The 26,405-nt window shown below is 36.4% G+C and overlaps 1 protein-coding gene across 1 annotated transcript in view; it reads right to left on the minus strand.

The window, feature by feature from the left end:
• The window catches only part of TMTC2 (transmembrane O-mannosyltransferase targeting cadherins 2), a 395,147-nt gene that overhangs the window by 40,958 nt on the left and 327,784 nt on the right, over positions 1-26,405 (minus strand). The window contains exons 10-11 of the mRNA XM_045872892.3: positions 26,120-26,234; positions 13,494-13,557 (exon numbers count right to left, since the gene is read on the minus strand). Coding sequence (XP_045728848.1) covers positions 13,494-13,557; positions 26,120-26,234 — 179 coding nt within the window. The remainder of the gene's footprint in view (positions 1-13,493; positions 13,558-26,119; positions 26,235-26,405) is intronic.

The raw sequence follows: 26,405 nt of genomic DNA on the forward strand, positions 1-26,405 counted from the left end.
TAGATATATGAGAGAAGTACAATAATTAAATAGTAAGGACTAAAAGATCAGTTCTGAAGAAATAAAAGCTTTTTGCTGTAATACTCTATTAACATAACTTCATCAAACAATTTAAAAACCTACAATCAATTTAGCATATTTCTAAGGAGGTTATTTTTTTCTTTTCAAGGAATACTTTTTTTAAAAGAATGTATACTGCTTTATTGTATGTAGGGAAATTTTAGATTCCTATGTATTTAAACATTTTTTTTTTACTGGGCATGAAATCACAATCACCTTAATATATGAACTTTTTCTTAAATGTATCTCCAGATCATAATAAGCATATATAGTAGAAATAAAATAAAATCTGGTATGATACACCCATGTCATTCTACCACAATCCTTATTTTAAAAACAAATTCAGGGGGGCGCCTGGGTGGCTTAAATGGTTAGGCATCTCAGTCTTTGGCTCAGGTCATGATGTCCAGGTCCTGGGATCGAGCCCCATGTCGGGCTCCCAGCTCTGCTGGGAGTCTGTCTTTCCCTCTCTCTCTGCCTCTCCCCCTGCCTCTGCTCTCTCTGTCTCTCTCTCTCAATAAATAAATAAAATCTTTTTAAAAAGAATAAAAATAAAAACAAATTCAGTAAGAACAAAACTTCCCAAAGAAACTGCCAAGTAAGTAAGTAAAGAACCTATTGTCCAAAGTGGCCTTCCAAGTCCTAAAACAACATTTCACTAAATCATTTTGCTTGCTTCAAATTTTCTAAGGACTTATTAAAGAAAAGGAAATAAATTTTCTTTACAAGAAAATGAGCAGCACATTTACTGTGATTGTATGAACCAGTCAAGGGCAAAGTAATCAATACATTTCAAGCAATACAAAATAGTAATTTGTCTGCTATGTTTCTTGAAGTCCTTAAACAGGCTTTCAACACACAACATGACAAGGTGATTGAGTTCATGCATTGTTAGTCATTGTTGTATAAGCTGTAGAAGATGCAAACTTTCAAGGCTCATAACCTAGATATACCACTCATGAAAAAAATTAAGGAACAATTAAATGTTAAGCCTACATCTGCTACATCTCTGAGAGGGCAGGGATCACAACATCTTCGTTTCTCATTCTATCCCTGGAGCCTATTTTAGAAACTGACATATAATAGGCACTCTGCTTCTCTACATTTAAAGTCTGTACCATTTTACTTCTCCAGGGTTTCTCCAATCTACAGACCATGCAAAGTGGGGTGGATATAAGCATATGTTCAAGGGTCTATGAATTAACCTTAAGAACTTGTCAATTTTGCTAAACAGCACTTCTCCTCAAAATGATTAGTACACAAACATTCTAGACAATTTGAATCACATTTTAAATAAGAATTGTCCTTTGATTTCAGTGTCTGAGGTTTTATTTGTGATCATGATTGAATTTTTGGTAGGCAATCATAAAAGAAGCAGAAGGTTAAGAACACAGGCTCTGAAACCAGACTGCCTGGCTTTGTATTCTGGCTCTACAACTATCCGTGGCAACCTGGAGAAGTTAACCTGCCTCAGTATCCCCATCTGTAAAAATGTGGTAGAACTTAACTTTGAATGTTCAACTAGTATAGATGTTGTTAGGCTGACATTTTCTAATTGAAAAAAAGACCATTTTCCGGTGCCCAAGTTAGAATTTTCAAGTAATTAATAAACATATACCTAGAAATATGGATCTAGAATAGTTACCAACTTTTAAACTCTACATTATTATTATTCCCATTTAGGTGAATGCTTTTTTTTTTTTTTTTACATCATTAGGTGTATGTGAAAAAGGTACCTAACGTCCAAACATGGAGACCCAGTTTATTCACATTCAAATGTAAATAATGGGTTTAAAGATTTTATTTATTTATTTGACAGAGAGAGAAAGAGAGGGAATGAGAGAGAGGGAGAGAGAGAGAGAGAGCACAAGCAGGGGGAGCAGCAGAGGGAAAGGGAGAAGCAGGCTCTCCACTGAGCAGGGAGCCCGATGCATGGCTCGATCCCAGGACTCTGGGATCATGACCTGAGACGAAGACAGACACTTAACCAATCGAGCCACCCAGGGGCCCCTAAATAACGGGCTTAAAGCAATGATATGATAGTAGAATGCTTAGGGTATAATCCATCGTCTACTCTCCATAAAAGTTCCCTACAAGTAGCAAATGTTTGGGAGTTACTGTGTCAATCAGCATATTGTAAAATAAAACGATAATGTCATATTATTTAATGAAGAGAAAACTCAGCATATGCACATATCTCCAGTAAATATTTCCAAGACTAATTAATAAAGTGCCTAATTCTTGGGTAGCAAAATAATTCCATCCCCAAGACCTGAGGAATCTATAGCTCTCAATACAAGCCTACTAACGCCATATTTAAAAAAAAATGACATATTAAAGTGGTGACAAGTAACTGAATTTAAGTGAGAAGTTATAAATTCTTAATAGGAATCTCTTTCTCCATAAAAAAATTAAATTAAAATAGATGTCCATGTATTTTGAACTTAAGAAGAGTGACCTACAGAAATGCATCTTAAAAATCCTTTGGCCTTTTATCAGTTTCATACTGATATTTTTCCGAATAGTTTTTTGTAATGCCTGGTATCATTTTAGTAATGCAACTAATCATGAGGGAAGATGTATCAAACTATATTGTGGATTTATTTATTATTGCAGGTCTGATTTGCTGATAGTTTGAGAGCATAGTTGTGGTTACAAGTGAAAGCACAGCCAATGAAATAAGAAGAAATTTATGATCAGGGGAGCCTGGGTGGCACAGCTGGTTAAGCAGCTGACTCTTGGTTTCGCCTCAAGTCATGATCTCAGGGTCCTAAGATCAAGCCCCGTGTTGGGCTCTGTGCTCAGCACGGAATATGCTTGAGATACTCTCTCTGCCCTTTCCCCTGCTTGTGCTGTCTCTCTTTCTCTAAATGAATAAACTAAAATTAAAAAAAAAAAAACCTATGGTTACAAAAATTTAACATACAATATAACCCTTTGGGAAAAGATAGTTGAAACTTCTTAAGAAAAGCAATCATTGGTTTCTGGAATTATAGTGGAAAATGCACTATATATTTAAGAGAATTTGTCACATAGGAAACTAAATCATAATATATGTTGAGGATTTTTAGGTGTTTGTTTTTGTGGGTTTTATTAGTATTCTTATATAAACAACCAATGAAAATCACAAGTGGAATCAAGAAATAAGTTGGCATAAGAATAGATTCCACGAGGAAGATTCAGCTATCTCTTCTTTGATCAAAAACTTCAGTAGATAAGGATAGAGTACCTTAGATTGAGCAATAAGAAAAAAAACAACAACTGATGGATAGAGGTAGTAATAATGTTTAACATCCATTCTTGAATTTGTTGAAATCTGCCATATCACACTTTCAAAAACACAGTTTATTATTTCTGCATGTAATTTAGCACTTATTTATTTATTTTTTTTAGTCACAAATTGTTAGAAGTATCTTATATAAATTATTTGGTAAATCATTTAAAAATTTTTTTCAAAACTGCTTATCTTTAAAATTCAGCATTCCTAAACTGGGCAAGTTACTTTTTAGGTGAGACCAATTTAATCATTGTGTGACCATTTCAAACTCTCTTATCACAGATCTCTCATGACACCACATTTGCCCCCTATAACTTGCCATTTATTCTTCAAAAAGAAAATGTGCATACATTGTAAAGCTGCATTTCTGGGTGTTATTTCAGTGGAGACCATTTAAGAAAGTGAAAACAAAAAACCAGAGATGAAAACCAGGGAGGAACGATGAGAGAGTTGGTCAAATATAAATCTCCTATTCTTAAGAAATTGGATTCTCTACAATTTTAATTTTTGATGTAACCATAATGTGGGTTCAGGATCGTTTCTAAAACTCTTGAGTATCACAGTAGCCATTTGTTGGCACTTGATATTCAAGGAAATAACAGATGATTCTAAGACAAAGACTGAAAAATTGTGTAGCAAACACATTTTTCCCCATCTTAAAGATGTCACTCTTTTCAGCCCTATTCTACTGCTTGTTGTCAAAGATGATGTTACAGCAATATATTTAAATAAATTCTTCTCAAGTGATAAAGAGAAACTCTTGATTCTGACATTATCCAGTGACAGGAAATTTAGCATTTATAACAGCTCCGCCTGGGAGAATAATGTCATCCAGGATGAAAACATTGCTCCTTGGCCAAAAAGAGACAGGGTCCTCCGAGCCCTCTTTTTGACTAGGCCTGATCCTTGGGCCTTCTCTGACACCTGCCTAGCCCAGCTGTAGCAAAAATCCTGCTAAGTTCACTTAGTGAGAATCTCCCCACCCTTGCTAAATGATCAAGTTCTTCATCCCCCATGCTTGTTGGCTATAAATCCCCAGTATCTTTACTGTATTTGAGGTGGAACCCCATCTCTCCCCTCATTGTGACTAATCAAAATAATCCTGAATAAAGTCTTGCTTACCTTTAAAAAAAAGGTGTCAATAATCGTTTTTCTTTAACAAGGACATAGGACTTTCATAAGGAATTAATCTACCAATTTACTAATTTTTCAGTCTTTAGGATCAAATATAATTTTATCTGCAGATATAAATATGTGGGAGTTCTGATAGATATCAAGGAGTTAGGAGTAGAGGAAAAAATAAGGAAACAAAAAAGATGGTGAGATGTTACGGGAAAATTAGAAGAGGGAGGGAATAAAGATTCATACACAAACATAGCTTTTGGTTAATGTTTCAATATATATTTAGAAAAACATAGCCCCATGAGATCAGCCAACGATCAGAAACATAGATGCCTAAAAGGATAATAGAAATGGAAGAAACCAGCTGTCGAAATAACCGAAGGGGATTATGAAGAATGTGATGATTGGGGTGGGACAAGGGCACATCCTTCTGATGGTGGCACCTCCCAGTCTACCTAGCTGATACTCCCAGGTAGGAATGTGGGCCAGTGTGGTTAGATTAGCTGAGTTTTCTGGAAAAGCCCCAGGAATCCAGTTACTCTGGAGGAGATGCAATTTTAGTGTGTGGTCCCACAATTCAAATAATTATAGTTATAAATCCATGGAAAGGATACCCCCACAAAGAAATGTGAGTAAAAATAAACATGCTTGGAATCAGAGAACATACTTAAGTGGAATTTCCCAGAGGTTTTGATGTTCCCCAACCTAAAGTACTCAAGCTGATTTTCTTTATAGCCAAGAGCCACTTATGTTCCTGCCCGTGCCTCACATCTCCCCCCCCCCCCATCCTTTTCTGGTTGTGATTCTGAAACACACACACTGTGCATATACACACATTCAAAAACTAATGTTTAAGGATGATTGTGGACTGTGATGAGTAACAATGCCCCAAGTATGGAAAAACTGTAAATACAGCTTAGCTTAGCCCAACTAGATGATCCTAGGCTAGGCGAAAACTATCCCACACCAACAGTTAGTAAACAAGTAGATTCTACTAATCATCTTTGTCTTCTAAGCATGGAGACTTATACAAGATAATAAAAAGAAAAAAAAAATAGTAACCACTTCAGAAATACATTTTTTTCTGATTTATCTAATATTTTCAAAATAGAAGTACAACACAAAACATACTACAGTGTAAGCAGAGAGACGTAAATGTACCCAAAACTAGACTTTGTAACTTGTTAGATGAAAAGAGCTGCCCCATCTAAATGATTTGGGAAGAAGATCCACAGTGGAAAGGAGTTTGAAGACAGACACAGGTGGGATAAGACTAAAACTGATCTTGGCGTAACTGAAGCTATCAGGGAAGTGAGCATCTATCTTGTTGAAATTAGACAAGAATTAGATATCTTATTTCTCCTGATGTGCACATAAATATACATATCAATGTGATGAAGACTGTTTATGAACTGAAGTAGAATAAATGTTTGTTGACTTAATTGCATACCTGTGAATAAGCAAGTCTCATTTCAATGATATCTCTGGGCCCATTTAATAAAACCAGGTAAAATTTGGGGGGAAACTAATGGCAATTTCTCTCTTGATTGAAACCAGTTTATTCTGGATTTGTCAACTTCCCTCATTCCATTTTCTAACTGTAAAATATAGAGACGTATTTGAAACTGAAATAAGTAGTGAGAGTGGGAAATACATGTGCAATATTAAAGCACATTTTACTCATGAAGTCAATCTGGTGGTTCTGGGCTCCACATATTATTAACGTTTGAAAGTCAACAGACACATGGTATATAACTTTCCCACATCACAGAAGCTGTGGAAACTTTTGGAAGAGGCCATATGGTTCTTCCTCCATTTACAAGCAGAAATGTGGTTTAACTGCTTCCCAGACAAATTATTATTAACCCTCCCTTCCCCCGACCCCGACAAAACGACATTCCTCCAAAAATCTCTTTTATAGTCAAATCTGAATCTGTCCTGTTTAACTTAATTTCATGGTCTCTTGTTCTATTTAGGGTGGGAGAATATCTTTCCCTTCAGTAAACAGCTATTTTCAAAATATTCTCTATCCCTTCCATCAGTGCTGCCCAAATACTTAATTCTTAACAGTCTCCCCCAACCCAATCCCAGCCTTAGTGGTTATTTCTACTGAATAGCCATCTCCTCTCACCCTCCCTCCCACCCCACCACATTTACCATAAAAAGGGTAGTCCACAGTGAAAGTAATACATTGTAAAATATGTTGACTATCTCATAACACAGCTGCAACTCTTATATAGGAAGCTCATTTCTTTGAATCCCGTATTTCTCATTTTATCTTTGACATATAATCATTGCTAAAGAGGCCAAATGGGTAACACTGGCTTTGATTTTATAATAACGCTTTGAAATAATTTATGCTCTAAGTGCCTAAGAAAGGTATAATGTGTAATTTTCTATTAGATAATCTGATCCTTGGAACAGATTCCCCTTTAATTCATATATAATAACTGCACATGATAGAACATTTATAAAATACATCTTAGAGATCTAAATCTCTGAATATAACATCTAACATAAAAGTCAGAGAGGTTGAGTCAAAATGAGAAGTAATCTACTGGTGATTTCAAAACTTCATTTAAAATTATCACAAAAGGGGGCACCCAGGTGGCTCACTTGGTTTGGCATCCGACTCTTCATCTCAGCTCAGGTGATTTTTTTTCTTATTTTATTTAAATTCAATTAATTGGGGTACCTGGGCGGCTCAGTCAGTTGAGTGTCTGCCTTCGGCTCAGGTCATGATCTCCAGGTCCTGGGATCGAGCCACATCGGGCTTCCTGCCCAGCAGAGAGTCTGCTTTTCTCTCTCTCTCTCTTTTTCCCTCTGCCCCTCCCCACTGCTCGTTCTCTCTAATAAATAAATAAAATCTTTAAAAAAATAAATAAGTTCAATTAATTAAAATATAGTGTATCATTAGTTTCAGATGTAGAGTCTTTATCTCAGGGTCATGAGTTCAAGCCCTGTGTTGGGCTCCACATTGGGAGTGCAGCCTACTTAAAAAAAATGAAAATAAATAAATAAAAGTAAAATTATCACAAAATGACAAATGACATATCTCACAAGACTGTACCTCTGTTGGCATTTATCACAGACAGATATGACAGACCTATATCACTTACGACCTACTGTGTACCTCAGCATAAGCACTGTTCACAGGTCTTTGACCTCAAATTCTCTCCTCCTTCCCACAGCATTAGCAGATAAGCAAGTAACTGTGATAGAAGTAATTTACTACCTCAGCTTATGCCCCCTCTATTTCTAATTTTTTTCCCCCTTTATATCTTCAGTCTACTTTCTGTTCTTCAGTCTCTAGGGAGAAAATGATCTTTGAAGATCATTGGTATTTCTTTGCTCTCTCCTCTACTTGGACACATTCTTAATCTTCTATTTAGACACATGTACAATCTCTTAACACCTACCTTTAATATTTGATAAATCTATACTTAATACTTCTTTGCTATTTCCCTGTCTCTTACACTTACGTCCAAACTTACTTACAGAATCATTTGACACTCTGTTGCCAGTTCTCCATTTCCTTCACACATAACAAACTTGTGCCCACATCACCTGCACAAAGCTGCACTAGGTAGCTGGGGGCATCTTACTCTCTGAAGTCAGTGGACATTCTCAGTCTTTGTTTTCCTTTACCTTTAGTAGCCGTGAGAATTGCTCACTAACACTGATTTCTATGTCCTATCATTGTCTCATATCCTACATTCCAAATGTAGAGATTCCCAGAGGTTTGAAATCGTCTCTCTTCTCTACTTCTGTACATCTCTCCCCGCTGATCTTAACCACTCCTTTGGCACTATATCTCCTTTTTGCAAATAACTTCACACCCCTATTCCCAGCTGTGGCCTTTCCCCCAACTGCCTACTTGATAGGAATGTCCCATGAATAATTATAATATCCCACTTCTCACTCAGAATCTGCTCGATCCAAACTTAACATTTTTTTTTCTTGAAATAAACACACTCTTCTGACTGCCCTGTTTTTGTTTAGGGTCTTTCTTTTTCCAAGTTACCTATATTCAAAATTTTGGAACATTCATCGGGCCAACTAATTTTCCTATTTTCATGCCATCAAATAATCTTATTTCCCCTGCATATTCTTTTCCATTCCACTGTGTTTCTGTACTTTCAGATTATACCTTCTGCTTAAAACTATTAAAATGACTTTTTATTTGGTTTTCCCAAGGTGGCATCTTTCATCTCTACTTTCCCAAATGCAACCCACATTCTTCATTACATCATATGAATGGCCATCCTAAATTATCGCTTTCATTATGTCATCCTGTTCGACCTAATTCTGGAATACAAACTCCTAACACTTGGTATGGTATGCAATGCCTTTCATCTGGTTTTATCTTCACTTCCAGTTCTATCTTCCCCTAGTTGTCCTCTCTGCCCCTAACCCTGAGCAATATAAACTTTATCTGCTAACTGTTTCTTGTGCCTAGCTCATGTTTTCTCAGCTCCATATCCTTATTCATGCATAGGCCTTGACCTGCCAGAATTCTCTCTTTTCTCCTCCTGCTAAAATCTTCCCCTACAAACATCCTATCATTTCATGATTAACTTTCCTACTCTGACTCAATGCCTTCTAGGACCAATCCAGCTGAAAGTAATTTCTCTCTCCTGCACACTTTTCTAGCACTACCTTATATCATTCACAACGTACTTCTTATATAATATTTACTGCCCTGAAGTGTGAGGATTTGGATCCATGCGTTCTCTCCTCCATTGCCTCCCCATATTAGATAGTACATTTCTCAAGGTCAGGGGTCATTTTTCATAACTTTAAAATCCTACTGCACTTGGCAGAGAGTCTTAAAGCTGGAACTTGATAAAAAAAATAACTTAAATTAAATCAGACTAAAAACAATTACATCCAGAAAAATACAAGATATATAGACCTGATCATTAGTAATTACCCCTTTCTAACTTCCAGAGTTCTCTAAAAGCCAAGTACAAGTGGGTGACTTTGTATTATGCAAATTTCCCATTCTTCACATTAGAAAAAAAATTAAAAATCCATAAGTTAATGCAGAATTTGGCCTAATTCCCACAGGAGGAACAAAACTATTTCATTTAAATGTTCCCTCTAGTCCTCAAGAGTCAGCATTTTTTGATGTGCATAAGTGAGAGAGAAGACAGAATGTTATCTTTTTTAAGTAACCTCACAGAGAGATCAGTTTTATTTACACAAATGAAAAACTAAAAGTGGAAAAACTTAAAAATGGCAATTTTGGTAGAATTTTCCCATTATAAAAATGTTTTAGTGTAGTAGGGGTTTAATGTTAGAGTATTCCCTCCTACCCACCAAAAAATCAAATAAATAGGATTAAAAATTTAATGGTACCATTTTAGCAATAAATATATTTCTCTAACTGTATGCTTTAGTAAATGACAATGTATTGAATATCTCTGATGAAGAGACAATATCATAATCTAACAATGAAAATTACATGTGCCTGCTAATTTAGACTTTGATTACTTTAGCATTTGATCACTGGAATTCTATGTATTTAAAATATTCCAAGAAGTCCATTAGCAATTTTAAAGCAAACTGTATGAAAAAAATATGGCTTTTGTAGAATAGAAAAAAATAAAGAAATTCATCATGGGACTTACTGAAAAAACAGAATAGGTATTTTATTAAAAGAGAAATATATTCCACAAATAATGATGTTTTTAATACAATGATAATAAGTAGTAGTAGACAGGGTTATAGCCACATATTTTACTTTGGAGAGTCATGATCTGACATGAACATTGCTAAAACACCCCACAGGGTCCCCCGCATACAGCTCCTGATCGTCATAGTTGGACATTTAAACAATAGAAGAAAATGCCTTTTGTTTTTTTTGTTTTTTTTTTTTTTAAAGATTTTATTTATTTATTTGACAGAGAGAGACACAGCGAGAGAGGGAACACAAGCAGGGGGAGTGGGAGAGGGAGAAGCAGGCTCCCTGCAGAGCAGGGAGCCCGATGCGGACTCGATCCCAGGACCCTGGGATCATGACCTGAGCCGAAGGCAGTCGCTTAACCAACTGAGCCACCCAGGCGCCCGAAAATGCCTTTTGAAAAATAAGATTAGATTACTGTGTAGACAAAAATTGAAAACACAGTGAAAGTACTGAAAAAGAGAAGGGGAAAGGAGGTCTGTTTACTAGGTCCTTTGTAAGCAGGGAACTGAAATTTATTCCGTGAAAGCACAGAAATAACATAGAATGTTCTTAGGACAAAGGGAAGAACAGCTATGATCAAGATAAATGTTAGATGGATGCTTTAATTTGGATTGGATGCTAACCACTAATAAATCATTACGTGGGCTATTGTTTGTCTCCTTGCTTCCGAACACAAACTTCTATTATTGCCAATGTCTTTATGAGTCTTGCCATGGTAGCATCTTACTTATCTAGATTACATACAGAAAACCAAAACACACACACACACACAAAAAAAGAAAACCAAAACACAATTCACAAAACAGGTTAGGGAAAGACCCCATCAGTTGACCCACAACTGTAACATCATTTACTTATTGTTAAATTTGAGCTTCCTATTCTATCCAAATCCATAAAATACTTAATTTATTCTTACCAGATAAAGGAAGTAGCATTTGAATAAACACATTTTTCAAAAACAATTTGCAGTATGTTTATGAAGAAACTTGTGGGGGTTTCAGAAAAAATGGCGTTAAGTTGGGAGATTAAATACTGATTTTATGATTTTGCTGGCCATGTAAAATAAACAATCTCATGAGTCTGGCTTAAATCTGGGATGCCTCAGTGTCTTTTTCATTTTTTTAGGTCAAGTCAGATTGCTCAGATAGCTCTTTTCTCACTAATCCATTATAATATGCTGAAGAAGACCATGTGATCAACTACTTAACAAAAATAAAAGTGACACTTAAGTGACTGATACTCCATGAGTAAAGGTTGAACTTAACATTGTATTTACTATGTGTATTACAGGCATTATATTAATCAATGTGAGGAGGACAAAAAAAAAAAAAAAAGGGAAAGGAAAAAAAATCCCTGATCCTTACCTTCAGTGAAATTGTAATAATTCAAGATCTCAGGGCACCTGGGCGGCTCAGTTGTTTAAGTGTCTGACTCTTGGTTTCAGCTCAGGTCATGATCTCAGGGTCCTGAGATTGAGCCCCAAATTGGGGTCTGCTTCTCTCTATCTTCCTGTCACTCTCCCTTTGCCCTCCCCCCCCCTTGCACTTGTGTGCACGTGTGCGCTCTCTAAAATAAATAATCTTTAAAAAAATTAAAGATCTCATATTGAAATGTTAGAAATACTATTCAAAGATGCCCACCTCAGGCATTTACAGAGCTATGCCTCCTGCCTATCTCCTCCTGCACCTCCTGACTCTTTTCCTGATCCATTTTTCCCCAAAGCACTTATCACTGTCTGATACCATATAGGCTTTACTTATTTTTCTACTTCATCTTCTCAGACTAGACTGTAAGATGCTAACGGGCAGGGACTCAATCTTGTGCACTTCTGTGTATCCAGTGCCTGGAATGGTGCTTGGCACTTAACAGGTACATAAACGAGAGGACCATTATTATTTTCATTTCCTAGTCTTCTGGCTTGGATTTCCTACAATACAACTGCATTTTTCCCATCAAGCTTTCTCTTATGCACCAAGTGCCCTGGGTTACAATGTGATCCTACTTATCAACTGTGATACTGAGTGAGTTATCAATTTCTCTGGGCTTGGGCAGAATGGGACCACAGAAGTATCTGTGGGTTGTGAGAAATGAATGAGGGAATTCATATGAAGTACTTAGCACGGTGCCTGGCACATAATCAGTGTTCAATAAATTTTGGCTGTTACTGTTCTTATCATTATAACTATTAAATTATTTTCTTACATTGCAAACAGGTCACCAATTCTTTTTTTTTTTTTTTGAAGTACCTCGTAATTAATGAAATTGGGGACACTGACATTCAGGGCTAAGATTATATGTGGTTCTGCTAAAAAAAAAAAAAAAAAAGCTACCCCCCCACCCCCCGTGGGTTGCATTTAGGGAGCATTAATTCTCCTCTTGTGCTCCCATAGGACTGCATATACCTCTGTGTAGCAATCACCACACTGTATTTCAACCAGCTGATTATCTTCAGTGTTCTCTGCTACATTATGGGGTCTTTTAGGGAATGAAATCTCTGTATCCTATCACAAAGCAGGCACTCTATAGATGTTTGCCCAATGGATGAGTTACCGTATAGAAATGAGACTTATCCCAATATTTGTAGTCACATCACACATGCACTTTCATTACTGTTTCAAAATTACATTTCTCAATAGACAGTCTAGACCTAGAGAGTAAGGGGAGAAGGTTTTCGTGTTGGAGGGGGATGCAGAGCTGTGTGTATGAGAATAAAGGCAATGTGCTGGAGGTCAGTGATGTGCAGCGAATAAAAAAGTGCTTATTAGAAGACAGATATAAACCAGTTCTTATTTTCTCATAAATGGTTCCTCCATTTCAATAGTAATGATCTAATTTATATCCATCCCACTTTATGGAAGTGTGATTACCCAGGGAAAAATTCTAATAAAAACATACTTGATAAAAGTTGAAAAGCACAGTTATTAGAAATGAGGACTCTGGAAGAGGTAGAGGCACAGCTCGAGGTCTGAGCGAATGTAAGCATCAGAAAAAAAGCTCACGATGTTAGAGGTCCTTAGGTATTTAACACCACAGCAAAAAACACTTTCAAGGAACTAATTTTAAAAGCCAACCAAATGCCAAGTATTTGATAATGCTAAAACCTGTATTCAAATGATAAAACCATATGGTGCTTTACACAGGATAGAAAACAGCAATGTGTACCTCTGCAAAAAGAAAAGAAGCTTGAGACTGGCAGATTTGATTGCTGAATTAGCCATTTAGTGAGTACTCAGAATAAGAGATCTGAGAGAAAAAGCCCAGTATCATGAGGCTTCTATATCTAAAGCTATCACATGCTGTGAATCTATCCCTTTGAGTAATGTTTCTCATTAGGAAGGTACTTACATTAGGTCTCAGTCTAGCCGCCAGATCATAATACTTCTCGGCTGCTTCGTTGAGGCTGGCCTGTCTGTTAAAGATTAAAAAAAAAGAAAAAAAAATCAAACTATAGCATTTATTTTAAAATTGCAGAGAGGTGAACCAGAATCATTATGCAGCAAGATAATATTAACTTAAAAATATTACAGTTATACCAATCAAACCATAAGTTGCCTAAAGCAGAAAAAGTACATGAAATTGAATGCATGCAATGGACCTATTGTCTTTAAGGCATTATAAATAGTATCTCAACGTAATCCTATTCAATAGTTATTATTAGTTTAAATTTACATATTAGCAATTAGAAATGTTATTTTTATTTTCCAAGCTAACCCAGATAATGTTACAGGGTTGGGATTCTCCAGGTTCAACTGGATATCCCAGAAAAATCTTAATTTTTAAAAATAAAATGTCAAAAAATTCTATATCTATCTAGAAGTCCATTTTCTTTCCAATTCAGCTGGGGAAACTTCCATTGTGTGCAGCCTACAGGGAAAAAAAAAAAAAAAAAAAGGCCAGATTCTTTCTCTCCTTGCTCTCTGCACCAGAGTGCACCCATGACATAGACTCAGCTAATTGGATGTTCCTGCTTGGGGCTTTCATTTCTGAATGAGAGACAGAAAGATGAAAGGATGGCTAGAATTCACTGACAATGGTGGAAGCAATAGGCTATATCCTGATCAGACTCTTCCTGTAAAGAATTGCTACTGCATGTCCTTCCTCTTGACCCCTCCGAGGCTACCCTGTTTCCTGCTGATTCAAGCTATGTTCTCTGGCTTTAGTGAATTCTGTCATCCTTGAAATAGCCAGTTTCTCTTGACTACCACCAAATACCATGAGTGGAGCTGTTGACTTATATAAATAAGATACACACTGAATTTTAGTAAGTTTATACATTGGCTCTTCTTGCAATTCAAAGCAAACTCCTAGGATCAGCCAACTGGTTAGCAGGAGAAATCAAATGTCAGGGTCCTGAAGAAGCCTGGCCAATTAGCCATCAAAACCACAGTATGTTTTTCAACCATGCCATGCTGCTTCAGGAAATCTTCAAAGATGGTAGGTAATGAGGGCTAGAAGCTCTTGCAGTTGTACTCTAACTGGTGACTCTATTTGCAGAGTACAGAAATGCTATGAAAAATGTCAAATTCAACTTCAGATGATGCATACAGCACACCTATAATGTGAATAATAATAGTAAATGGCTTGGGGTCTGCAATTAAAATGGAGTAGTTTCTATTGAAACTGTGATGTTAAAGAAGCTTCTGATGGAATTCAATGGAATATTACTCAGCCATAAAAGAGAATGAGATCTTGCCATCTGCAAGATGGATGAATCTAGAGGGATGGAGGGTATAATGCTAAGTCAGGGAGAGAAAGATAAATACCATATGATTTCACTCATGTGTGGAATTTAAGAAACAAACGAACAAAGAAAAAGAGACAAGCTTCCCCCCATAGACTCTTAAATACAGAGAACAAACTGGTGGTTGCCAGAGGGGAGCTGGGTAGGTGGATGGGTGAAATAGATAAAGGGTATTAAGAGTACACTTGTCTTGAAGAGCACTAATGTACAGAAACGGTTAATCATTATATTTAATCACTATATTGTACACTGGAAACTAATGTAACACTGTATGTTAATTATACCTGAATACAAAATAAATAAATACCAAAACAGGGCAGGCAGGAATCAGGGAGGAAAGAAGCTTTTGAGGTGAGAAGATGACAGAGAGGTCAGGAATAAAGAGGAGAAACAAAATTAACTCTCTCAATTAGAAAATCACATTCGGTCTTTAAAAGAGAAGGTTCACTAGCCTATAAAATTGAATTTGCACTTTCGTCAAGTGCAAATAAAAACTATAAAGACATATCCCATGCAACCATATAAATTATAGGAATAACTGAAGATAACATCTCTCTGGAGACCAGGACATATTTTTCTAATTTTTAAAGGAAAAATAATTAGAAACACTGCTATTTTTAATGGGGTTATAGAGAAAGTAAAAACCCTTGACCTAAGGCTCTACTGGACTCATGGCAGTTACAACGTGCTGTTGCAATTTATATTCTCATAAATGTTGGAAGTTCAATTTCAATATGTCAAGAAAAGTACTTTAGTCTGGTATGAAACAGTAAAAATTCCCTTGCTAGGGTATTTAATGAAGGTTCCCTCCACCAAATTATAGAATCACTTTGGTTCAAATTCATTTGGAAATCTGAACCAGAATTCATTAGGTCATGCCCTGGAAGGGTTTTCTCCAGAGGAAAATAAAAGGCAGGGAGGTAGGAAATTAGAGTAACTTAATACTACAAAGAAGTTAAGTTACTTTGAAGCAAAATCAACCAATACATGTCTAACATGGAAAGCATAGCAAACATTAATATTCATCTTTACGGACATCCAAATTCATCAGGTAGATAAGGATCAAAGAGAAACTGAGGAATTCATTGGATGACATGCCTTTAAAATAATAATCAACACAAATGAAAAAAAAAAAAAAAAAAGGTTTTCTCCCCCGAAATGGTTGTTCATTTTTAAAGTCTTTATTGTCTTTAGTGGTTTAATTCCCAAAGGAAACATCTAGTTTAGAAGGCTTAGTTTCTTAAGCTAGAAGTAGAATTGATGATATTCTAATGAAATAGAAAAAAAAGTAGAGTTTATTAGATTTGTCATATAACTGTGAAAATTAATTTTCACTCTAGGACAGTAGGGGAAAGAGTGTGTCAATTCTACCCACCAAATGTTCATTTATTTTCTTGTTTTATTCTCTAGACAAGAGAGAAAACTCATGAGGAACTGTCCAATGTCCACTTCACAGTGTATGCTGTATTTCACACTCGCCTGCAAGAAGTATCATGGGAGTGCTTAATAAATCTTAATTGCAAAGATGATTGAATCATTAATCAATATTTGAAAACTAAGGAAATTAACAATATTCTGCTAGTTCCTTAGGGGATTCTTGAATTGTCAAGAACCGCAACCACTGCATTGTTAGGACAGACCACAGGACTCAGGTTGCCAAGACTATTAGGATAGAATTATTTAAAGAAGCTGATGAATAACTCTTCCTGAATACCCATATCCTTTCTTTCTTCACTATTTCTTCTCTGGGACAGAATTTCTAAATCCTCTATGTGTCACTTACAAAATACCAGGAACTGATTATTCCATGTTCCAGCAACACCATGAAGGAATTGCTATTACTATCCCCATTTTACAGATGGTTAAAATGAGGTTTAGAGAAGTTGATAACTCCCCCAAAGTTATATAGCTGGAAAGTGATTGATCTGGATCACAGACTCTACAGCGAAGTATCTGAACCACAGGATCATGCTGATATCTTTGTATATACTGGGATGTAGCCGAATGATATGTGATACATTGTTCTGTAGCAGTTGACCCCAACAATTTCTACATCAAATACTAAGAAAGGAAGAGAACTTGCCTTTTGATTATAATGTTTAAAAGCCACAATTTAAGTGTAAGAGATAAGATTTGAAAAGGGGAGAATACGGAGGACATTTGTAATTGCAGGTTTTACTTCCCGCCCACCTCCATCTCCCATATTGATGGAAGTGCACTTCAGTAGACCAAACTGAGCAGACGACAGTTTTAAGAACAGAATGAAATGTACTGTTTTGTTTTGCCTTGTGTACCCCCTAAAAGGGGGAAGGGGAGAAACTGAGGGGAAAGGCAAAAAAAATAAGGAATGAGGAAAAATGAGAAGAGGGCTGGATACTCACTTCCTTACCCCCACCATCTCCCGTTTTTAGGGAAGGGTCACAATTAGATATGGAAGGCAACCGTAAGTTTCCCATGTGTCCAAGTAGAAAACTCAGAAAGTAGGTAAAGGGGAAAAGCAGTTGGCTCTGCCAAGAAATCTCCCAGGCCAGATGTAGACAACCATGTGTTTTGACCACAACACACTTTACAAAGCCAGGAATGAGATAATGAGTGATAAAAATCATTCATACCAGGAAGCTACACTAGGTCCAGATTGGTGACTATCCCCTTGCCCCTGCAATAGTCAACATAAGGTTATGTCCCATATCATCTATGCCAAGAATAGGCTTATCAACTGGAGACACAGATGGAAGCTTCTATCTCATTGCCAACTTCTGCCAATCATATATGTAGGGCCCTCCCCCTTTCACACTATCTGTGGCCTCTTAAGACCAGGAAAGGTAAGAAAGTAGAAAGAGCCTACACGGTATTTGTAAACAGGACTGTGATGTAAACCTTGGATTCCCAAGAAATCACTGAGTTGTGCTATCTTTTAAAAGTCTTTATTTTTTATTCATTTTAAAAAAAGATTTTATTTATTTATTTGTCAGACAGAGAGAGAGAGAGAGCACACAAGCAGGGGGAACTGCAGAGGGAGAGAGAGAAGCAGACTCCCCGCCAAGCAAGTAGCCCAATGCAGGACTTGATCCTAGGACCCTGGGATCATGACCTGAGCCGAAGGCAGATGCTTAACCAACTGAGCCACCCAGGCGTCCCTAAAAGTCTTTAAATTCAGTTTTTATGCCATCAGTGAAAAGGTGTGCTAAGAGTAAAACAAACAGTAATGAAAGTCACAAACATCATTATCTGATTACTATAGAATTCCATTTTGCATATGGGACTATGAAACTTGTATCTGTTAAAAATATAGAAATATATTTCATATATCTAATTCCCCTCCCTGGTGTTATTTTATAATAAAGTATCTCTTGGAACACAGGTTTATGGCCTAATATTCTTTTTCTTTTTTTTACTTTTTATTGTTATGTTAATCACCATACATTACATCATTAGTTTTTGATGTAGTGTTCCATGATTCATTGTTTGTGCATAACACCCAATGTTCCATGCAGAACGTGTCCTCTTTAATACCCTTCACAAGGCTAACCCATTCTCCAACCTCCCTCCCCTCTAGAACCTTCAGTTTGTTTTTCAGAGTCCATCGTCTCTCATGGTTCGACTCCCCCTCCGATTTCTATGGCCCAATATTCTTAAAAATATATATAAAGAAAATTTGGGAATCAATGATATTGTGAAATAATATACTCTGTGAAATGTTTGAGGGGAATCTAAGAGAATCATTTATAATTACATACATTTGTATGTATTCTGTGAGGATTATAAAATTAAAGGTTGCTAAATTCAATATTCCCTCCTTGAAAATATAAAAAATAAAAACTAGTAGCATTTAGAAGACTATAGTTATTAGCAGCTGTGAATTGTCAATTTTAAATTAAAAATTATTTAATATGGACAATAACCACTGTTTGACTCATACAAAAGATAATACTTTAATATATTAAAGTCTTGGTGATTATTCTAAGATAACCTATAAGCTTTCTTTTTCTCCCTCTCCCCTCTCCTCCCCCCCTTCTTCTTTCTCCTTCTCCTCCTCCTTCTTTTTCTAACTAGAAAACTGTCTGTCCTTATATCATGAAAGTAAAATGAATAGTAGCTGAGTTTTCCTGGGTTCTTGCCAACAGCTAAACTGAAGTGTAGCTTAAGTTACTCAAAGCAGCACTAAATTTTAATTCTAATTGATAAATGCATAGTAGGAATAGAAGTAGAATTGAGATAAACAAGGACATAAAAATGTGTGAAAAATCTTAAAATAGCAAAACTAGAGTCACACATATATAAAAACAATGCAGTAGAAAAGATCCTTATAATGAAACTCCTAGAAGATATTGTTTATGACCACCAAGCCATCTTAAACCAAAACCTCTCTGTCAAGACATCAAAAATAGCTTTATGATCTGTCAGTATCCATCCCAGTTCAAAACATAAAAGATTCACCATCTTTTATGGAAGAAAAGAGGCTGATGGTGTAATTTCACAAAAGATTCCTCGGAGTTCGAAACTTCTTGATGCCCCATGAGAGTTTGAGCTCATTCTTTCATAGCCTCGAATCCTTCAGGGCTGCTAAGGACAGGTTAAGCCTATGTCTAAAAAGATCCCATAATGAAATGCACTGGGAAAATTAAAAGGGAGGAAATATTTATTGTCAATGTCAACTATTATAATGTTCATATGTAGTAAATAACTCCTTATGTTCAGTTTGTAATGCTTGGGTGGGGAGAAGGAGTTGGGAGGGGTGGAAAGAAGAGAGGCAAGAGAGAACTTGTTTGCAGGGGTGGTCGAGAACCAACATTGTAAGTATCACCTGGGACTTGTCAGAAGTGTAAAACCTTAGGCACCACCCAAACATACTAAATCAGAATGTACATTTTAACAAGATCCCCGGGTGATCCACAAGCACGTTACTGTTGGAAAGGCACTGGATTGGAAGATGCTTACCTTCAACCTCATCTGCTACTGCCCTTTGCTTTAAAGACCTTCCAACCCATTATAACTTAGTTGAAATAAGCCCCCTTTGGACCAAAGGTTGGCACTACAGTACAATTTATAATTGAAAAATCCAATGACTTTTCGAGGGGTTTTTGGTAATTTTGGAAGTATTAAAGAAGAAAGTCCTAAAGAGCTTTGAAAAAAAAATATATCCAACATATGTGTGTGTGTGTGTACATGTGTGTACGTTCCCAATCTACTTTGAGAAATAATCTGATTCAGTTCCTTTTTCTCTTAAGAATTTAAATTTTAAATCACTTTCAGTGGAATTTATAAAGAAATTAGTACATTTAAGTTCTTGACTTTTAATATATTTAATTACGTAAGATTGTGTCGAGCACAGAAACTTAAAGGTAACTATTTTTTCCATATGTTCATTCTGCTCTCTAGAAGTCAGGGAAGCAATGGGAACCAGTTGGTGCAGTATAGTTTTGCTTTCTTTACCACCTCAGGGAGCAATGACAACCTGGGCCCTCAGTCCTAGAAAAACCGTAAGTTCATGCTTAGCTCAGCTGTAAGTGTGTCCTTTGTCAGACACTGTACCATTCTAAAAACTTAATATCCCTTTAAGAGTACAAATGTGGCATTCTCCCTCCTATGAATGTAAATCTATTTTCTAAAATTTATCATAAAGAGGTAATTTAATAATATTGGAAGGATCTTACTATTAAGGATTTACATATTTGGTAACCTAATACTCTATAAATTCTTTCTCCAACAATACATTCAAGAATCACAGCCTCTGGGTAGTCACCCAGCTACAAAGACATGAGGGAGCCAATGTGACACAGTGAAAACAGTATTATACTTGGCCAGAGTACACTAAATTCAAATCCCAGCTTTACCACCTGTGAGAAATATTGACTCTCTTTAAGCCTCAGTATCTTCATATGTAAAATGGGAATACTGTTCTCCATGTCACACATGTGCGAATATAACAAAGAGAGTGACAGATATAAAATGCAAAATATAGTACCAGACAGACAGGAGATATTTAAGTAAATGCTACCTTTGTTCTTCCCTTAGTCTGTTAAGTGGATTAAAAAAGATTTTCTGCCAATGCCCATGAATGCTATGAATCAGGTAAGGTTTGTTTTTAGTGCCTCTGGAATTCCTCCCTTTATCAAGTATCTTTGTGCTCTTTCTAGCTTCTAGTTCTAGGAGAACACTGAATAAATTCATCCATACAAAATGCTCCTAACAGAATAACTGATTCAATACTTTCTTCTTACAACTCTATAGATATAACTTGACTGAGTTCTAGCAATTTGAATTCCTTTGATATTTTCCTTTGATGATAACCAATCTTCTTTTTTATAATACTCTCATCTGGAAGCATCCAGTACTTTTCCCATTTTATTTGAAGTACTAAAAATGTCAACACGTATAGTTTAATGTTCATTATGTGAGGGCCACTCAACATCTGTGATCACCCTCTCTATAAATATATTTAGTAATTAGCTGCAGTGTGGATCCTACCTTCCCAAGTAAGGCAGAAGCCAGAAATTCCCTCTCCTTACGACTTTCTAGTAGCCGAGATTCCAGCACATGACTCACGTTCCACCAATCAGATGCAACCTCAAGGGACTCGAAGTCAGAAGTAAGCCTAACAGGGAGGCACCTGCGCCCAAGAGAATCATCCAACTGACATTTTAAGTATCACCTGGGACTTGTCAGAAGTGTAAAACCTTAGGCACTTGGAGGTGGTGCTTGTGGGTGATGGTGGCAGAGCTCGGGACTGTAGAAGCTGCTGACTCCCAGGGAAAGCCAGATAGATGGTCAGATATTATTTCTGACTATGTATGGTGCTCTCAAGCCCGAGACTGAGCCTGTGGGCTATAGAATACTCTTTCATAAATCCTGTTTCTGCTTAAACTGGCAAAAGCATATTCTTTAGTTTGCAACTAAAAAGTGTGACCCATACATGGAGACAAGTTTAGGAGTTGATCTATTTTCAGCAGTTTTGCTTTCAATATGATCATTGAAGGCCTTCATTCTAGCTTCGAAATTTCCTCTATTTGTTGATAACTGCTTATGTTCCATGCTTGCCTTCAGAAATTTTCTATTTATATTAACATTTATACATACAAAAACCAAGTAAAACTTTGAAACAATATATATATAAATGCTAAATATAACTACTTACACATATACAGCATATAATTATATACACTTATCTATAGATATACAAATAAAACTACATATCACATACTATATACATACCACATATATACTTACATGTATATATATATACCTGTATACTACATATAATTATACTAATACATATGTAATTATTAGTATACATATAATGTTCTCATTCTATCCTCCAATCTTTTTTCTTTTCAGTCATCATTTTGATGTCTTTAGTACTTTACATTAAACTGAGAAGAGATCTATAACTTATATTTAAATTATCAGTCTCTCAATTTTGCCCTGCCTCCATTGCAATTATAAACTCAGAGATCCTGTTAATCTCTTAGTAATCTTTTCTAATGTCATATTGTTCCTCTTCCAAACTACTTATTTCATTTTCCCAGATGTATTCTGTGTCAGTTAGGTTAGGTTAGGTTACACTGTTGTAATATAAATACATCCTAAATCTCAGTGAATCAGGACAACAAGGTTTATTTCTCACTCACTCAGTGCAGGTGAGTAGGGAGGTTTGTCCCCCTTTGGTCATTTCAGGATCTGTTTTCACAATTTCTAAGTCAGAAAAAGGAAAAGCACTGACTCTTAACAGCTTTGGGTCAGAAGTGACATACATCATGTTCACACACCTTCAACAATCCAACTAAGAACCATGAAGTTCTTCAACTTGGAAGAAGGCAGAAAAGTACAATCCTAATATGTTTAATGAAGGTGGAAGGCTTACATAGTTGGTGAACAGCATTGATATTTCCACACCACATAGCATTCTTGTGAATCACCTTGATAACAGGAATTATAGATGTTCTAAGTGGCTCTTAGGTTTTAATGTAAATCTCACTGCATAGATAAGGGCTCTTTACTTGGACACATCTGATATGTCGTTCTTATCTGAACTGCCAATTTGAAATCCAGTATTTCAAAACTTTCTATGTGCTGACTCTACAGAGAAAGATCATTATCCACTATTGAAAGTTGAAATGGGTCTGTTAGAAATTTGTCAAATTTCAAGCCTCTTGAAGGTCCCAATAAGATAAAGACTTGCCCCTTGATGGCTAGCCCCAGGAACTCTCCTCTTCCAATATGGTCTCATCTAAGTGCAATGACTTTTTTTTTTTTTTTCTATTTGTGATGAGCAGTTTTTCCTCACTGATAGATTCTTTGGGTCATTTCATTGGGAATTAGCTAAGGAAAGGGAAGTTAAATATATATGTTCAAAACATTTCTTGAATCATAATATTTCCTAAATTGCTGATTTTGGATATGAGGGTAGCCATTAATACAGCTAACCTAGACACAACCAGGGAGGCATCTACTCTTTCCCTCATACCCTGCCTCATACTCTTACCTCACCAAACCCTGCCAATTTTGTCTTCTAAGTATCTTGCAAAAGAGAGCTCCGAGGGAAGAATTAATATCAAAGTCAATTTACAATAATTTGGCATCCCCAGAGGAAATTACATGTAACAATAAATAAGCAAGATCTTGATAGCTAAGGATTTTGATAAGGTTGCATTCAAGGCAAAATGAGTAACCTTTCTTACTCCTTCCAGCAAAGTCCTAAATGCTCTTGGTGAATAAGGAAAGAGGTTGGTATACAACTTGCACGGTAAGTGCTCAAGAAATACTTGAATTTAATAAAGTCGAAAAACAGAAAAACTAAGTAAAAACATTCATGGGGGCTGCCACCACGCAGAGTAGGATATAGCCAGGCTGCTGTGGTCATAATTGCAATCAATATTAGGAAAGCACTGACTGACTGCACCTTAATGAGGAATGCAGACTGCAGAAAGCTAAAAAGAAGGTTCTGAAAAACAAACCCTAAAGATTTCCACATCGCCAATGTATAATAAAAATTTTCCACTGGTTTCTAGCACTATGGTAACTAAGGAAAAGTTGGAAGTGATATATTTTAACAAGGACCTTTTTTGTAACTTTCTCATAATGGGTTTCCACTGATAGACCTTGAATTTCAGATACTGATTTAATATGTAGCAAAATACCTTGTTGAGGAAAGTATCTCTTATGATAAAGATGAATTAGCCTGTAGAAAGTTGTGCTTATCCATCCTTGCAAATGGTTTACTGTGACTAAAAGCACAGTGTTTTATTCATGAAGAAGAGAAAGTCCTCTCCCTATAACAGCACCTAAGCCTGTCATGCAAATAAAGGTGTCTTTTTGAAAATTATCCTTGCATTGAAGGTTCTTGAGATTGGCTATAGTTTACTTTTTTTAAGATTTTATTTATCTGTTCGAGACAGAGAGCACGAGAGAGAGCAAGCACGAGCAGGGGGTAAGGGCAGAGGGAGAGGGAGAAGCAGGCTCCCTGCTGAGTAGAGAGCCCTATGCAGGGCTTGATCTCAGGACCCTGAGATCAAGACCTGAGCTGAAGGCAGACACTGAATGGACTGAGCCACCCAGGCGCCCCTGGCTATAGTTTATTTTATAAATATACCAATAGTTGATTGAATGCTGGTTTCTCTTTGTAGATACCAGCTTTAGGAATGCGAAATGTTAAATGTGGAGTGAGTGCATTCAACTGAAACCTCACAGTACACTTTCCTCTCAAACAGACTTTGAATTTCTTACTCAAAACTTATAAAAAGCTGGGGCACCTGGGTGGCTCAGTTGGTTAAGCGTCTGCCTTCAGCTCAGGTCATGATCCCAGGGTCCTGAGAGCGAGCCCCACATCGGGCTCCCTGCTCTGCAGGGAGTCTGCTTCTCCCTCTCCCTGCCGCTCCCCCCTGCTTGTACTCTCTCTCTCTCTGTGTGTGTCAAATAAATAAATAAAATCTTAAGAAAAATAAAACTTATGAAAAGCTAAGTAGGAAGCCAGGTGGTTATAAAAGGACAACACAAAGGATGCTTGTGATATTGGAAATAGTGTGTACTCTGACTATGGTGATGGATACACAAACCTACATAGGTGTGATAAAAAAGCACAGAACTAAATACACACACACACAAACACACACACAGAAAATTTGAGTAAAACTGGAGAAACGCAGTAAGACCAGTGGATTGTATCACTATCAATATCCTGCTTTTGATACTGTACTCATTCTACAATATATTACCATTGGGGAAGCTGGATAAATGGTACAGGGCATCTCTCTGTCTTATTTCTTACAACTGCATATAAATCTACAAGGATCTCAAAAAGTAAACAAAACTACATTTCTTGAAAGCCCGTGTGTTAAAGCCATCCAACTGTGAAGCCATTCCTCTGGTATTTTTCTTCCCTAGTAAGAGTAATCTACATAATTACAAACCTATTCCTAGAGCCAAACCCAGAGCCCATAGTGTGGATGTCAGCTAATGAAGCATTTAGGTGAAGATTTAATCGAGTGAAATTCAGGTAAGAGTATGGGAGAAGGGGTATACATATTACTAACAGAACAGATAATGCTTTTAAAAAAACTGTATAAATCATTTGAGTTTCTTAAAAACATTCTTCTTTAACCTAAAACACCACTTATGGATGCATTAACTTTCTTTTTATGTTCACAATAAAAATTGTTGATCTACCTTTTAATTGTTTTGCTGTTATAATCAGCTTTCATAATATCTTTCTGAAAATAGAAGTACTAAAAGGTCTACAAAGATGTATCATTTCCCTACATAGCAACAATGCTAAATACAGCACCATTTTGAGACTTTGATAGCCCTTAGGTATATTTGTACTTGACAATCCTCTCCACCACCGAACATAATAAAATGCATTCACATGCCACATTCAATATAATAAATATAAAACACAAATAGATGCAGTTGGCTAATCAACATGTTTTGTTTTAGACCTTTAAACAGTTATTCATTTTAATTTTGCAATTTTCTTTTTGTATTTTATAGTCATTTTTGAAGGGAAAGGAAAATGGTTCTCAATAATTTTCAGAGTCCTGAATGCTTACATGCCCTACATACTGTGCACATAAGCTATAATGAATAAAATACTCCTGACTGATTTTGGCATGGTAAGACAGCATAATTCACCTCAAGAATGTGGAATAAGGCAGTATGACAGGGTACTCAGTCTACCTATTAGCTTTCCCAAAGCCACAGTGTTGGTCTTCTAAGGTATAGTAGCAAAACCCACCTGAGCATGTGGGCAGCACTGAAGACCACATCAAACTCCGTGCTGTCCAATTCAGCTGCTTTCTTTGCCATCTCAGCTGCTTCTATGAGGCGAGCTTCTTCCAGAAGAAATTGACCTGCAAAGTACAGAACCAAGTGAACTTCAACTTAGAAACTACTACTCTAATCCTGTGAAACAAATAAAATCACTACAGAGAAAAATAGAGTGGTAAAAATGATTTGAAGCTAAGATGTATGTGGGCTGCCCATCTATATCTTGTTATTTGGTCCTGTTTTCTATGCCTTTC

This window comes from Mirounga angustirostris, unplaced genomic scaffold (genome assembly GCF_029215605.1).
Source record: "Mirounga angustirostris isolate CCGP_5_RB_7025 unplaced genomic scaffold, mMirAng1.0.hap1 SCAF_5, whole genome shotgun sequence".
Classification (NCBI taxonomy): Eukaryota; Metazoa; Chordata; class Mammalia; order Carnivora; family Phocidae; genus Mirounga; species Mirounga angustirostris.